At 38.3% G+C, this 17209-nt stretch overlaps 1 protein-coding gene across 1 annotated transcript in view; it reads right to left on the bottom strand.

Moving 5' to 3' along the window:
- Positions 1-17209, bottom strand: part of Boll (boule homolog, RNA binding protein) — a 92108-nt gene that overhangs the window by 29140 nt on the left and 45759 nt on the right. Inside the window, exon 7 of the mRNA XM_055616741.1 lies at positions 348-419. Within this exon, the coding sequence (XP_055472716.1) occupies positions 348-419 (72 nt within the window). The remainder of the gene's footprint in view (positions 1-347; positions 420-17209) is intronic.

The raw sequence follows: 17209 nt of genomic DNA, 5'->3' as shown, positions 1-17209 counted from the left end.
ATAAAAATATTTGGACTTCTTAAAAAACTATAAGCCTTGTTTTTCTTACATATTAACAAGCAAGCACTCTACCATTGAGCTACTTTCTTAGCAAAGATTGTGTGCGTTGTATATGTGTGCACACATGTGGAGGCTACAGGTTGACTTGTGGTAAGTATCTTTCTGTTGTTGTTCTCAGTTTTTTGAGGCAGACTGGCCAGCAAGTGAGCTCAAGGACCTGGCTGTCTTTGTCCCTGCAACAATGGGGTTACGGCCACATGCTTAGGTCTTTGAGCAGTAGGAGTCTTCCCACTGGGCCATCTCCCCAGGTCCCTCAGTCCAGAGGTTCTAATGAACTCAATGCCCACCTGGTAGTGATATGCAGGCTGTTGGTAAACCGGCTGAGCTACCATCACAGGAGAACTAGATATGGAACGTGACTGTGGGAAGAAACAAAATTTGTCTTAATAAAATTTTTATCTTGAATTATTACCTAAGCAAAGTTAACTTTTGGTTACTTATTAAAATATTGTTTTTCTTCCTTTTGTTGGTATTATTACTAACTTTATTGAAACCTACTTATTAAAGTCATTAGTTTTCCTATGTGGCTTCATTTCAACAGTAACACTAAAACCAACACCAGTGAAATTTCTTTAACTCTTGAAACTTACCACCTTCAAAAATTATGAAAATATAGGTCTATGAGAAAAAAACGGCACTCAAACAAGTGCCTTCTACTGCAGAAAGCAGAAATAGGTCATGTTTACAATAGTGGTTACCATCAAAAGAATAATCGTATGTTGATTTTCCCACTGCTTAGAACCAACATTCTATTCCATTATTATATATTTAATTAAAGTAAAATATAATTATTTTTTGATGTACAAATTATGTTGTTTTAGTAATTTTAGATTTAAATGAGTTAATAAAAAATTATGATAGGTCTGTGTCTGAAAAAAAATTAAAGTATTATTTATTAAAAGTGACTGAGTAAGCTTTCAAATAGATTACTTAAGACCAAATAATTAACAAAAAAGTAATTTATAGTTCAATATAGGTAAAATAAACTAATAATAGTGATTACAATTTAATTTCTAATTTGGGGTGTTGTATACCATTACTTCGTTTTAATGTTCACAGGCCCAAAATCAAGAAAAAGAATCATAGTTTTGCACAATTCAGATTTGGCATGCGAATAAATTACAGCACAGAACAGATCAAAGCTAGAAAATAACAGTGTATTTTACTGTGATTAATTGGTTAAAGGAGGAAAAAATGACCATCTCACTAGATATAGAAAATACATTTAAAATTGACTTTTTATAATAAAAATTCTTAGCAAACAGAACAAAGAATAATATAGGAGAACACTTTTTTAACCATATTAAGTGATTCTGCCTCATTAAGGAACATCTGGTTCTGTCAGAAGATATGCTTGACTGCCATAATTGTGGGGAAGCATAAACACTTTTAGCCCTTTTACAATGCACCGGATAATATAACAAGGAAATAATTTGGTCCCAGGTGGGACCAATGCTAAGAGCTTGAAATTCAGGTTCACAGTGTCTTTTCCAAGCTAATGTTGAGGCCATCCAGGAAAGACCATCACTTAGAGATGATCTTTGTAAGGATGCATTGGGGACTGAATATGTTTAATGTGACACAGACTCTACTGCATTTTTTGGAGTGGTGGTTTCAGGAGAGGTATGGGCTTTGACTCTTGGGGCCAGCTGGTGAAGATTACAGAGTATCAGATATAAGTAAGGTATTTAAAAAGTATCGATGAATAACTCAAGTGACAACACAAGCTGGAGAGGTTGTGGAGAAAGGGGAACCCTCCTCCATTGCTGGCAGGAATGTGAACTGGTACAACCACTTTGGAAGTCAATCTTGCGCTTTCTCAGACAATTAGCAATAGTGCTTCCTCAAGATCCAGCTATACCACTCCTAGTCATATATACCAAAATTTGCTCAAGTACACAACAAGGACATTTGCTCAACCATGTTTGTAGTAGCTTTATTTGTAATAGCCAGAATCCAAAAACAACCCAGATGTCCCTCAATGGAGGAATGGATACAGAAATTGTGGTATTTTTACACAATGGAATACTACTCAGCAATCAAAAACGAGGAAATCATGAAATTTGCAGGCAAATGGTGGGATCTAGAAAAGATCATTCTGAGTGAGGTATCTCAGAAGGAGAAAGACACATATGGTATATACTCACTCATATAGTCCTATAAGATATGATAAACATAATGAAATCTATACATCTAAAGAAGATAAACAAGAAAGAGGACCCGGGGTAAGATGATCAGTCTTCACTTAGAAAGACAAATGGGAGGTGCATTGGACATAGGAGAAAACAAGCAACAGGAGGGGCCCTGAAAGACTCTACCTAGCAGTGTATCAAGCAGATACTAAGACTCATAACCAAACCTTCGGCAGAGTACAGGGAATCACATGAAAGAAGGGGGAGTTTGTATGGAAAGGATAGGAGCTCCAAAAGGACCAAATATATCTGGGCACAGGGTTCCTTTATGAGACTGTTTCTCCAACCAAGGACCATGTATGGATATAACCTAGAACCTTTGCTCGGATGAAGCCTGTACTTACTATAGGAAACCAATAGTAAGGGGAACAGGAACTATATCTGACAGGAACTCAATGGCAGGCTCTTTGACCTTCCCACCCTCCAAGAGAGGAGCAGCCCTGCTAGGCCACAGAGGAGGATTTTGTAGCCAGTCCTGAAGATACCTGATATAACAGGGTCAGATGAAAGGTGAGGAGGTCCTCCCCAATCAGTGGACTTGGAAAGGGGCAGGGAGTAGATGAGGAAGGGAGGGAGGGCTTGGGAGGGGATGAGGAAGCGGGATACAGCTGGGATACAGAGTTAGTAAAATGTAACTAATAAAAAAAAGTATCAACAAAGCAGCAAACCAGTATCATAGAAAAAACTGCAATACCCTTGGAATTTTGGGTTGTGCTTTAAAGGCCCTACAATATCAAGAAGAATTTAAATCTGAGGACCTAAGAAGCTAGAATTAATCCTAAAAAATATTTTTACATATACTAAGGACTCCCATTTGATGTTCAGCTTGTCACAGTAAGAATTCTGGCACCTGATGACGAGAATTTAGAAGTTGAAGATGAGTAAGGTCACTTCTTTTTTTCCTGCTAGAATACCTGCTACTTTACCAAGTTTGCTATCGCAACCAGGACTATCATTATTCACTGCCAGAATTTATTATTTACATTGTTTTTTATATAACAGTGAGGATAAAAATAAACTTCATAGTACATATGAAGTTGATATTGCACAAAATATTAAAATTTGTGATAGGTTTTCTGAGGGTTTATACACGAAACCCACACATTTTAGTATTCACTATTATTTATATTTTTGTGTATGTGCGTGTGTGTGTGGCTTGCATGAAACTGCGGAGGCCAGAGGTTGGCGTTGTGTGTCCTCCTTCTTTTCGCTCCCATTTTACTGAGTTAGGGTCTCTTGCTGAATCAAGAAGCTTGGTGACTGCAGTTAGTCTAGCATGCCAGCTTGTCCTGTTGATCCTGTTCTTGCTGGTCAAGTGCTGTGACTGCAGGTCATCACCATGCCTGCCCAGCTGTTTTTTATGTTTAATACTTTTACTTTTCTTAATTTTAATTTTTTATATTAATTAAAGTTTATTCACTTTGTATCCCAGCTGTAGTAGCCCCCTCCCTTATTCCCTCCCAACCCCACCTTCCCTCCCTCATCTCCTCCCATTCCCCTCCCCAGGTCTACTGATAGGGGAGGTCCTTTTCTCCTACCATCTGATTCTAGTCTATCAGGTCTCATCAGGACTGGCTGCATTGTCTTCCTCTGTGGCCTGGCAAGGTTGCTCCCCTTCTCAGTGGGAGGTTATCAAAGAGGCAGCCACTGAGTTCATGTCAGAGATAGTCCTTGTTCTCCTTACTAGGGTACCCACTTGGACACTGAGCTGCCCAGGGGTACATCTGAGCAGGGGTTCTAGGTTATCTCCATGAATGGTCATTGGTTGGAGTATCAGTCTCAGAAAAGATCCCTGGGACCAGAGTTTTTGGTTTTGTTGGTCTCCTTGTGGAGCTATTGTCCCCTCCAGGTCTTTCTATCTCCCCCTTCTTTCATAAGATTCCTTACACTCTGCCCAAGGTTTGGTTATGAGTTTCAATATCTGCTTGGATACACTGCTGGGTAGAGTCTTTCAAAGGCCTTCTGTGGTAAGTTCCTGTCCTGTTCCCTGTTTTCTCCCTCTTCCGATTTCCGTCCTGTCTGCCTTTCTGGGTGAGGATTGATCATCTTACCCAAGGTCCTCCAAATGCTTAGCTTCTTTAGGTGTAAAGATTTTAGTATGTTTATCCTATATTATATGTCTAATATCCACTTATAAGTGAGTATATACCATGTCTGTCTTTCTGCTTCTGGGATACCTCACTCAGGATGATCTTTTCTAGTTCCCACCATTTGCCTGCAAATTTCACGATTTCCTTGTTTTTAATTGTTGAGTAGTATTCCATTGTATAAATGTACCACAATTTCTACATCCATGCCTCAGTGGAGGGGCATCTGAGTTATTTCCCTGTTCCTGCTATTACGAATAAAGGTGCTACAAACATGGCTGAGTTGTGAAAATCAGTGTGAACACATTAAGGGCAAGTGCTTTATTCACCGTGCCATCTCCCAGCCCACAAAAGAGTTACTAAGATTTACTATCTTAGTTATGTGTATAAAAGTGTGCCCGTGAGTGTACCTGCAGAATTCAGAAAAATGTGTTGGACCTCCTGGAGGTGGAGTTACAGAAAGTTGTGAGCCACCCAAAAAAGGTTCTTGGAACCAACTCATGTTTCCTGCAGAAGCAGTACCCGCTCTTAACTGTTGATCCATTAACCCCCTGCCCTATTTCACTTTTAAATGAACAATGTATACCAAAAGGAGCCACACTGTCTGAAGTCAAGAGTATAGATGAATGTATTATCAAATAATTCTTATCTTTGACATTCACTGGATTTAATTCCAAATGCTAAAATAATCTAGTCTATAGTAACTCTAGAGAATGAAGAATTTATCTTAAATTAATTCACTCAACTCTTTTGTTAAATTAGCTGAAATTTATGCATTTTAATTTAAAATACTAAGTATTAGGTTTCATCACTTCACTGTTCACACATTTCCTTTGGTTAATCCTCTTCTATCTTTCCACCTATCTTTGCTAGTCCCTTACATCCTCAGCAATCTCCTTTCTAGTTTCTTATCGTAGTTTTTTTTTATTGCTGTTTTCACTACCTTGCTTAAAACTTCTCTCTTTACATGGTCTCCTTTCTAGCATTATTACATACACTCACACTTATTCCCATACAAATACACAAATATATAAATTAGAAGCTAGGATACTTTTAAGAGAGAAAATATGGTATTTGTCTTTCTGAGTTTGGGTTACTTCCCGTAATAATTTCTAAATTAATCTATTTTTCTACAAATTTCACAACTTCAACTTTCCTTATGCCTAAACGAATAGAACAGTAATAAACAAAATGTGCAAAGAATCTCTGTGGTAGATTATCGTTAGCTCAGCTCTCAGCTCTGAGTTATAAATCTCCACACCACAAACTCATCGAAATGCAAAACTCACATTTCTCCATCTCATGTAAATATTCTAAAGTATTTGACAGCTCTCTGTACCCTGTGGAGTACTTGTACCATTTTTTTTGATGCTACTAATGAAATGCAAAAATAATTCCCTAACGTAAATTATTAAAATATAGAAAAAGTGAAAAAAAGATTCTCTTAAGCTACCTACATGCATTGACAGCTCATTATATTATAAAGTCCTACAGCGATCCCTGAACTTATTTCCTTTCCTATAAAAAAGATTATACTGTTATCATGTCACTATTGTACAAGAAATACTGCTACTGTAGTAAGGAAGAGAAAAATATTGAAAAAAAAACAGAAAGAAATTAAAGGTATACTAAATCATAAGTGAAAGCTTGGCAGGATTAGTGATACAATATAAACGTATCAAATCAAAATAGATATTACTATCTAACTGTCACAAACTATTAGGAAATACAATTTTTAAAAAATTATCCTTCATAAATGTAAAAACAACTATAGAGTAGTTAAGAATCAACTAAACAAGAAATGTGTCACCTTTATCAAAAAAGTAAAAATTTTTGATGGGTGAAAATAACTAAATAACATAACTAAATGAATGAATAGATTGTGTTCATACAGGAAAATCCAATATTATAAAACATTTAATTGTCCAAAATTAACTTCATGTTGAATGCAATTCTAAAAAAGCCTAACAAAAGCTTTCCACACAACAGCTGATTCATAAAATTTTTACTTATAAAAGCAAATACATAAGGTTGTATGTATGAGAAACTCCAAAAAAAAAAAAAAACCCAATAGGATATGTTGTATACAACTTCAAGACATCATGATGCGGTCATGACGGCTCAGCAAGTAGGGAGAGAAGCCTGCCACTATGCCTGAAGCTCTCAATTTCACTGCTAGAATTTAGACACAGGAAGGAAACAACTGATTCCTGCAACTTGTCCTATATGCTCTATATGCATGCTGTGGTATCAGCACACAAACAGACACACACAAACTATTTTAAACAAAATATAATAGAACTCATGATAAAGTCCTAACATTTAAAATAGAACTAAGAAAAGTAAATAACCAATGAAACAAAACAGAAAACTTAGAAACAGATGCAACACCATGAGAAACACAGAACCAATTTAAAAACAGAAAAAGGGATAGATAAGTCAACACATAAACTAAAGATTTAATGTAGATATGAAAAGAGCAATGTTTAGGAACATAAAATCTAGGAAGTTATTTATAGTCTTGTATTAAAGATAAAACTGTTTAAAAACAAGATACTAAATGTTTGAATCATAAAGGGAAACTTGTCAACATTTAAACAATGAACACAAAACTGTAAAGTTGTTATGAGAAAAAGTATACACTGTTTTAATGGGCAAGCTATAAACTGGAAGAATGTTTTTATAATCTACAAAAGTATCGTAATGAACTCAGGAAAATGATAAATCTCCTTCTTAGGTAAATGGATAACGAATATGAACAATACTCCAACCAAGGACCATTCATGGATATAACCTAGAATCCCTGCCCAGAAGTAGCCCTTGGCAGCTCAGTATCAGCTCCAAGTGGGTTCCCTAGTAATGGGAACAGGGACTGTCTCTGACATGAACTCCGTGGCTGGCTCTTTGATCACCTCCCCCTGAGGAGGAGGCCACAGAGGAAAACAATGAAGCCAGTCTTGATGAGACCTGATAGGCTAGGGTCAGATGGAAGGGGAGGAGCACCTCCCCTATCAGTGGACCTGGGGAGGGGAATGGGAGGAGATGGGGGAGGGAGGGAGGGCGGGATTGGGAGGGAATGTGGGAGGGAGCTACAGCTGGAATACAAAGTGAATAAACTGTAATTAGTAAAAAATAAATAAATTAAAAAATAATATGAACAAGTAACTTGGAAGAAATAGCTAATAAAATTGGGTTTAAGACATCCAACCCCTCCACTTAGCCTGGTCCTGCACATGCTTCTCTAGGGTCTAGACTGGTGAGTCTCTTTTCCCCTTCATACACTTTACTCTCCCAATCCCTAAATTTGCCCCCCTGTTCTATGCGTGGGCTGGGACGCACAGTTTGCACAGCATGGTCTTGTTATTTACCTGGCCTCACTCCACAGACACATCCTCTCTTTTGCCCCAACCTATTCTGTCCAAATCTGACACAGAGCTAGCAAAAAAGTTAACATGCACAATCCCATTGAAAACCTACAAACAATACCAAAGCTTAAACCCGTAAAGCCCAGCAATTCTATAGACATGTTTGCCAAGGCTCAGGTGCAGGCCACACCAGTCAGAAAAACAGCTAAGAAGCCCACCTGCTTCTAGAACACTCCCAGCCCTGGGTTTGGATCTGAAAGGCCCAAGCTGTTGACATTCTTTCCTTCCTTGCCCCAGTTCTAGGGGATCTGATGCTCTCACACAGGCATACATGAATGCAAAACACCAATGTACATAAAAGATAAATAATTATATAAAAAAGAGAAAATGAATAAATCCCTTAAAGAAATCCAGAAAAACATAAACGGAAGAAATGAATAAATCCCTTAAAGAAAGCCAAGAAAAAAAAAAAAAACAGGTGAAGGAAATGAATAAAACTGTTCAAGACCTAAAAATAAAAATAGAAGCAATAAAGAAAACACAAGCTGTAGAAATCCCAGAAATGGAAAACTTAGGTAAGTGAACAGGAAGTACTGATGCAAACATCACCAAAAGACTACAAGAGATGGAAGAGAGAATTTCAAGTATAGAAGATAAAAGGAATGACTACATCAGCCAAAGGAAATGTTAAACCAAAAAAAATTCCTGGCACAAAACATTCAGGAAATCTGGGATACTATGCAGAAGAAGATTCTCAGCTCAAAGGGCCAGAATATTTTTTAAACAAAATCACAGAAGAAATTTTCCTAACCTTAAGAAGGATATTTCTATAAAAGTTCAAGAAGCTTATAGGACACCAAATGGATTGGACCAGAAAAGTCTCCCCACCACACAATAATCAAAATACTGAACAAGCAGAAGAAAGAAAGAATATTAAGAGCTGCAAGGGGAAAAGGCCAAGTACCATATAAAGGCAGACCTATTAGAATTACACCCGACTTCTCAGTGAGAATTCTAAAATCCAGAAGGGCCTTGATAGACATCTTGCAGACTCTAAAAGACCACAGATGCCAGGTGAGACTAGTACACCCAGCAAAATGGTCAATCATCATAGATGAAGAAAACAAGATATTCCACAACAAAGTTAAATTTAAACACTGTCTCTCTAAAAATCCAGTCCTACAGAAGATACTACAACAAAAACTTTACCCAATGAGGTTAACTACTCCTACAACACCACAGGAAATAATTTTACACCAGCAAAACCAAAAGAATGGAAGTACAAGTTCATGCGTGTGTGTGTGTGTGTGTGTGTGTGTGTGTGTGCGTGCACACACACTACCACTACTATCACCACCATCAACAAAATAACAGGAATTAAACTCATTAGTAATAGGTTATTAATATCTCTGAATAGCAGTGGACCTAATTCTCCAATAAAAAGACACAGGCCAACAGAAAGAATAAGAAAACAGAATCCATCCTTCTGCTGCATCCAAGAAACACCTCAACATCAAAGATAGACATTACCTCAGAGTAGAGGTTATAAAAAGATTTTACAAACAAATGGCCCTAAGAAATAAGTTGGTGTAACTAGTCTAATATTTAACACAAAGAATTCCAATAAAATTAATAAAAAACTATGGAAAAGGACACTTCATTCAACAAAGGAAAAATTCATAAGAATATATCTCAATTCTGAGTATCTATGCCTCAAATGCAAAGATACCCACATTTGTAAAATAAACATTATTAAAGCTTAAATCACTTATTGAATCTCACACATTAATAGTGTGAAACTTTAATAACCCACTCTCACCAATGGACAGATAATCCAGACAAAAACTAAACATAGAAATAATGGAGCTAACAGACATTATGAACCAACTTCAGTAACAGAAATCTACAAAACATTTCACCCAAACACAAAATATACCTTCTTCTCACCACCTCATGGAACTTTCTCCAAAATTGATCCCATACTCAGATACAAAGCAAGTCTCAACAGATACAAGAAAACTGAAATAACTCCCCTGTATCCTATGAGACCACATGAGACGAGAGCTAGATTTCAGTAACAACAGAATCAACAGAAAGCCTACAAACTCATGTAAGTTGCACAACTCTCTACTGAATGGCTACTGGGTCAAGGTAGAAAAAAAGAAATTAAAGATTTTCTGGAATTCAATAAAAATAAATGCACAACAAACCCAAACTTATGGGACACAACGGAAGTGGTGCTAAGAGGAATGCTCATAGCACTAAGTGCTTTCATAAAGAAATTGGAGTGATCTCATAAAAGCAACTTAGCAGCACACTTGAAAGTTTTATAAACAAAAAGAAGTAATCACACCCAAGAGGAGTAGATGGCAAGAAATAATCAAACTGAGGGCTGAAATAAATAAAATAGAAATAAAGAGAAAAATGTCAACAATCAATGAAACAAAGAGGTTTGTTCTTTGAGAAAAATCAACAAAATAGACAAAACTTTATCCAAGCTAACTGAAAGGGAGATAAAGAATATCCAAACTAACAAAATCAGAAACAAAAAAGGGGCCATAACAACAGAAACTGAGGAAATCCAAAGAATCATTTAGGTCTTACTTCAAAAATCTGTACTCCATAAAATTGGAAAATTTAAAATAAGTGGACAATTTTCTTGATAGATACTACTTACCAAAGTTAAATCAAGATCAGATAAACAATTTAAATAGACCTATAACTCCTAAGGAAATAGAAGCAGTCATTAAAAGTCCCCCTCACCCTCCAAAAGAGCCCAGCACCAGATGGTTTCAGCACAGAATTTTACTAGACTTTCAATGAGCTAATCCCAATACTCTTCAAATTATTTGAACATATTTTTACTCTAAGGTGGGGTCCATCTTTATCCATCAAACTATACCTAAATAAAATACAGGAAGCAATTACTTTTTGGTGAAGAGAGGAATGAGACTGTGGAAAGAAACATGAAGTCATATTACTAAATCACAAAGTACACAAACACAAAAATCAACACAATGATCACCATAGTGTTTCAAAGCAGACACTAAGACTCATGACCAAACCTTCGGCAGAGTACAAGGAATCATATGAAAGAAGGGGAGTTAGTATGATGGGGAAAGGATAGGAGCTCCACAAGGACCAAATATATCTGGGCACAGGGTCTTTTCTGAGACTGACATTCAACCAAGGACCATGTATGGATATAACCTAGAACCTCTGCTCGGATGTAGCCCGTGGTAGCTCAGTAACCAATTGGTTTCCCATAGTAAGGGGAAAAAGGACTATTTTTTAACAGGAACTCAGTGGCTGGCTCTTTGACCTCCCCATCCCCCAAGGGAGGAGCAGTCCTGTTAGGCCACAGAGGAGGACTTTGCAGCCAGTCCTGAAGATACCTGATAAAACAGGGTCAGATGAATGGGGAGGAGGTCCCCCCTATCAGTGGACTTGTAAAGGGGCAGGGTGGAGATGAGGGAGGGAGGGTGGGATTGGGAGGGAATGAGGGAGCGGGATACAGCTGGTATACAGAGTTAATAAAATGTAACTAATAAGAAAAAAATAAAATTAAAAAAATGAAAAAAATAAAAAAGAAAATAAAATTTGAAATAAAACAAAACAAAACAAAACAAAACAGTTTTCAATAGCTTTTAAGCTCAATGAGCGACCTTAAAGTCTTCAGTCAAAAGACTTTGGCTAGACTGGGAGTCCCAGTCGCAAGAAAACCTCACGGGGAAGGAAAGTTGCGAGTCTGATCACGGGTCACCCAGTCTTTCCCTGGAAGGTCTCCCTGACCGCGGGTACCCGCTGTCATCACAACTGAGCTCCCGCCGGGCAGAGCGGCTGCGCACCCAGCTCACCAGTACAGACGAGCTGCGCGCCCCAGTGTAACAGAGACTGAGAATCCCTGTCCAGAGAGGGCCCCACAGGGAAGGAAGAAACCGTGCTGCTTGGGTCACCTAGGCTTTGCCTGGGGAAAGTATCGCAGACCGCAGACAGGCAAGTACGCCCAGCTATCATGGATCCGGGCCCCAGCGGGGAGCACAGAGTTGTTGGGAACCCAGCTCCCGCAGACTAGCAGGCGGGCACACGCGCCGCCAGCCTAGAGACCTGCTTTGTACCAACTACTCCTTACAGACAGAACTGTGTGCCCCAAGACACCAGAGTCTTGGAGCCACTGTCTGGAGAAACCCTCACAAGGAACAAGGAACGAAGCAAAGGGGACGGACTTAGGCAACCCAGTATATCCCCGGAAAAGGTCCCACAGACTGGCCCAACCCAGGGAACTGCTGTGCCCCAGATAGCCTGCTGTTACCAGTACTCACCCACCACAGATTACCTCTTGGGTTCTCGGGCACAGAGCCCCAACCTCAGACCTACAAAAGACCAGGAACCTTAGATCAACCCCCAGATACTGCTCCAAGAGGCAACCAGTTATCCCTAACAAAACCGACCAAACCACGGACACACAGGTTACAGCAACTGATCACTAAGCTTACAGCAAAAAACCCAGAAGGAGGGCAGCTGTCTCCAGGACTTCTCCCAGTGAGAGGAGAGCCCTCTCGACTAATAAGGACCACAGTTACCACCCAGGTCTCTATGCCTGAGGTGAGCTGTAGCAACTCCTGAAAAACACCGGCCATCCAGTGACTATACCCAAACAGCTGAGAAGGCTTCCTTCAGGAAAAACCATCTTCCTGCCAAAGGGATTCTCTACACCACAGGAGTCCAGGAACAACCAGAAACTAACCTCAAACACCTAAGGTAGCCCAATGGGTAGAGGACAGCATAAAAGTTCAACCAACAAAAGCCAGAGTAATATGGCATCTCCAGAACCCAGTTATCCAGGGGCAAATGGCCCTAGACACCCCAGCATAATTGAAATTCAAGAAGATGACCTAACATCTACGCTCATGAAGAAGATAACAAAGGAAACAAATAAAATACGAAAAGAAATAGAGGAAGCTGCAGCCAAACAGTTTGTGGCCTTTAGAGAGGAAATGCTTAAATCACTGAATGAAATAAAAGAAACAGAGGATTGTTCAAACAAACAGCTGAAGGAATTGATGGAAAAACATGAAAATACAGTCAGACAGGTGAAGGAAACCAACAAAATGGCTCAAGACCTGAAGACAGAATTGGAAAAATTAAAAAAAAAAAAACACAAATGGAAGAAATAGTGGAGAGAAAGAACTTAGGGAAGAAAGCAGGAACTACAGAGTTAGCATAACCAGTAGGCTACAAGAAATGGAAGAAAGAATCTTAGGTGTGGAAGATACAATGGAAGAAATAGATGTATCTGTCAAAGAAAATGTTAAATCTAAAAAATTCCTGACACAGACCGTCCAAGAAATTCAAGACAACACAAAAAGACAAAATCTAAGAATAATAGGAAAGATGAAAAAGAAGATTCCCTGCTCCAAGGCCAAGAAAATATTTTCAACAAAATCATTGAAGAAAATTTCCCCAACTTAAAGGAAAGGCCAATAAGAATATAAGAGGCCTACAGAACACCCAATAAATTAGACCAGAAAAGAAAATCCTCCCGCCACATAATAATCAAAACTGTAAGTATACAGAACAAAGAAAAAATAAAAGCTGCAAGAGAAAAAGACCAAGTAACATATAATGGCAAACCCATTAGAATCACACCTGACTTTTCAACAGAGACTATGAAAGCCAGAAGGGCCTGGACGGATATCATGCAGACCCTAAGAGAACACAGATGTCAGCCCAGGCTACTATACCCAGCAAAACTTCAGTCCTCATAGACGGAGAAAACAAGATATTCAATGACAAAAACAAATTTCAACAATACCTACAAACAAATCCAGCATTACAGAAGACATTAGAAGGGAACCCAAGAAAACTAGCTACATTCAAGAAAACACAGGAAATAAATAACCTCACTACAGTAAAACAAAAAGCAACCAAGCACACAACCGTTATGACCACAGCCAACATAAAATTCAAAGGATCTAACAGCCACTGGTCATTAATCTCTCTCAACATCAATGGACTTAATTATCCAATAAAAAGACACAAACTAACAGAATGGATGCGTAAACAAAACCCAGCAATCTGTTGCATAGAAGAAACACACCTAAGTCACAAAGCTAGATATTACCTAAGGGTAAAAGGATGGAAGACGGCTTTCCAAGCAAATGGATGCAAGAAGCAAGCAGCAGTAGCCATTCTAATATCTGATAAAATAGACTTTCAACCAAAATTAATCAAAAGAGATGGGGAAGGACACTTCATACTCATCAAGGGAAAATTCCACCAAGAAGACATCACAATCCTGAACATCTATGCCCCAAATACAAGGGCACCCACATTTGTGAAAGAAACATTGATAAAACTTAAACCACACATAGATCCACACACACTAATAGTGGGAGACTTCAACACCCCACTCTCAACAAAGGACAGGTCAATTAAACAGAAATTAACAAAGAAACAATATCTCTAACAGAGGTCATGAATCAAATGGACCTCACAGACATTTACAGAACCTTACACCCAAACACAAAAGAATTTACCTTCTTCTCAGCACCTCATGGAACCTTCTCCAAAATAGACCATATAGTTGGTCACAAAGCGAACCTCAGCAGATACAAGAAGACTGAAATAATCCCTTGTATCCTGTCTGATCACCATGGAATAAAGCTGGACCTCAACAACAACAGAAATAGCAAAAAGCCTACACACACATGGAAACTGAACAATTTGCTACTAAATGACACCTGGGTCAGGGAAAAAATAAAGAAAGAAATTAAAGTCTTCCTAGAACTCAATGAAAACGAAGACACAACATACCTAAACTTGTGGGACACAATGAAAGCAGTGCTAAGAGGAAAGTTCATAGCACTAAGTGCCTTCAAGAAGAAATTCGAGACAGCTCATTCAAGCAACTTAATGGCTCACTTAAAAACCCTAGAAAAAGAAGAAGCAGACACACCAAAAAGGAGTAGACGGCTAGAAATAATCAAACTCAGGGCTGAAATCAATCAATTAGAAACAAAACAATTCAAAGAATCAATGAAACCAAGAGCTGGTTCTTTGAGAAGATCAACAAGATAGACAAACCCTTAGCCAAGCTAACTAAAAGGCAGAGAGACACCATCCAAATAAACAAAATCAGAAATGAAAAGGGGGATATAACTATAGACACTGAGGAAATCCAAACAATCATTAGGACTTACTTCAAAAGTCTATACTCAACAAAATTTGAAAATCTAAACGAAATGGACAATTTTCTTGATCGATTTGACTTACCAAAGCTGAATCAGGACCAGGTTAAATCAATTAAATAGTCCTATATCCCCCAAGAAAATAGAATCAGTCATCGAAAGTCTCCCATTCAAAAAAAGCCCAGGACCTGATGGTTTCAGTGCAGAATTCTACCAGACATTCAAAAAAGAGCTAACTCCAGTTCTCTTCAAACTATTCCACAAAATAGAAACAGAAGGAACATTACCAAACCCATTCTATGAAGCCAGAGTCACCTTGGTACCTAAACCTTACAAAGACCCAACAAAAAAAGATAACTTCAGGCCAATCTCCCTTATGAACACTGACAATACTCAACAAAATACTCAACAAAATACTCGTAAACCGAATACAAGAACACATCAAAGATATCATCCACCATGACCAAGTAGGCTTCATCCCAGGTATGGAGGGGTGGTTCACTATACAGAAATCCATCAATGTGATCCACCATATTAACAAACTGAAAGAAAAAAAAACACATGATAATCTCCCTAGATGCTGAAAAAGCATTTGACAAAATCCAACATCCAGTCATGTTTAAAGTATTGGAGAGATCAGGGATACAAGGCACATATCTAAACACAGTAAAGGCGATATACAGCAAGCCTATAGCCAACATCAAACTGAACGGAGAGAAACCTAAAGCAATCCCACTGAAATCAGGGACAAGACAAGGCTGCCCACTCTCTCCATATCTCTTCAATATAGTGCTGGAAGTGCTTGCTAGAGCAGTAAAACAGTTGAAAGAGATCAAGGGAATACAAATTGGAAAGGAAGAAGTCAAATTATCACTATTTGCAGATGATATGATAGTATACGTGAGTTACCCCAAAAACTCTACCAGGGAACTCCTACAGCTGATAAACACCTTCAGCAAAGTGGCCGGATACAAAATTAACTCAAAATAATCAGTAGCCCTCCTGTATATAAAAGACAAAAGGGCTGAGAAAGAAATTAGGGAAACAACACCCTTCACAATAGCCACAAATGACATAAGGTACCTTGGAGTAACCCTAACCAAGGAAGTCAAAGACTTGTAAGAAAAAAATTTCAAGTTTCTGAAGAAAGAATTAGAAGAAGATATCAGAAGATGGAAAGATCTCCCATGCTCATGGCTTGGCAGGATTAACAGAGTAAAAATGGCCATCTTACTAAAAGCAATCTACAGATTCAATGCAATTCCCATCAAATTACCAACACAATTCTTTACAGACCTGGAAAGAAAAATTCTCAACTTCATATGGAATAACAAGAAACTCAGAATTGCTACAACAATCCTCTACAATAAAAGATCTTCTGGAGGTATCTCCATCCCTGATCTTAAGTTGTACTATAGAGCAACAGTTCTAAAAACTGCATGGTACTGGCATAGAAACAGAATGGTGGATCAATGGAATGAAACAGAGGAAAATAAACACACACTTATGGACACCTGATCTTTGAAAAAACGCCAAAACCATACAATGGAAAAAAGATAGCATCTTCAACAAATGGTGCTGGTCCAACTGGATGTCTACATGTAGAAAAATAAAAATCGATCCATGCTTATCACCCTGCACAAAACTGAAGTCCAAGTGGATCAAAGACCTCAATATAAAACCAGACACATTAAATCGGCTAGAAAAAAAAAAGTGGTGAATACCCTAGAACTCATTGGTACAGGAGAAAACTTCCTGAACAGAACACCAACAGCACAGGCTCTAAGAGCAACAAGCAATAAATGGGACCTCATGAAACTGAAAAGCTTCTGTAAAGCAAAGGACACCGTCATCAAAACAAAGGGACTGCCTACAGATTGGGAAAGAATCTTCACCAACCCTTTATCTGATAGAGGGCTAATATCCAGAATATATAAATAACTAAGGAAGCTGAAAAGCAGCAAACCAAGTAATCCACTTAAAAAATGGGGAACAGGAGCTGGAGAGATGGCTCAGTGGAGAGATGGCTCAGAGCTCTGACTGCTCTGAGTTCAATTCCCAGCAACCACGTGGTGGCTCACAACCATCTCTACCTTCTACTGCTGTCTTCTGGCATGCAGGTGTGCATACAGACAGAACATTCAAAATAAATAAATAAAATAAATAAATAAAATCTTTAAAAAGAAGTTTAAAAAAATGGGGAACAGAGCTAAACAGAGAATTCTCTGTAGAGGAATATCGAATGGCAGAGAAGCAGTTAAAGAAATGCTCAACCTCATTAGCCATTAGGGAAATGCAAATCAAAACAACCTTGA

Source organism: Psammomys obesus, unplaced genomic scaffold, assembly GCF_907164565.1.
Source record: "Psammomys obesus unplaced genomic scaffold, mPsaObe1.curated_primary_1811, whole genome shotgun sequence".
Taxonomy (NCBI): domain Eukaryota; kingdom Metazoa; phylum Chordata; class Mammalia; order Rodentia; family Muridae; genus Psammomys; species Psammomys obesus.
This window is presented reverse-complemented; position numbering and strand designations above follow the sequence as displayed.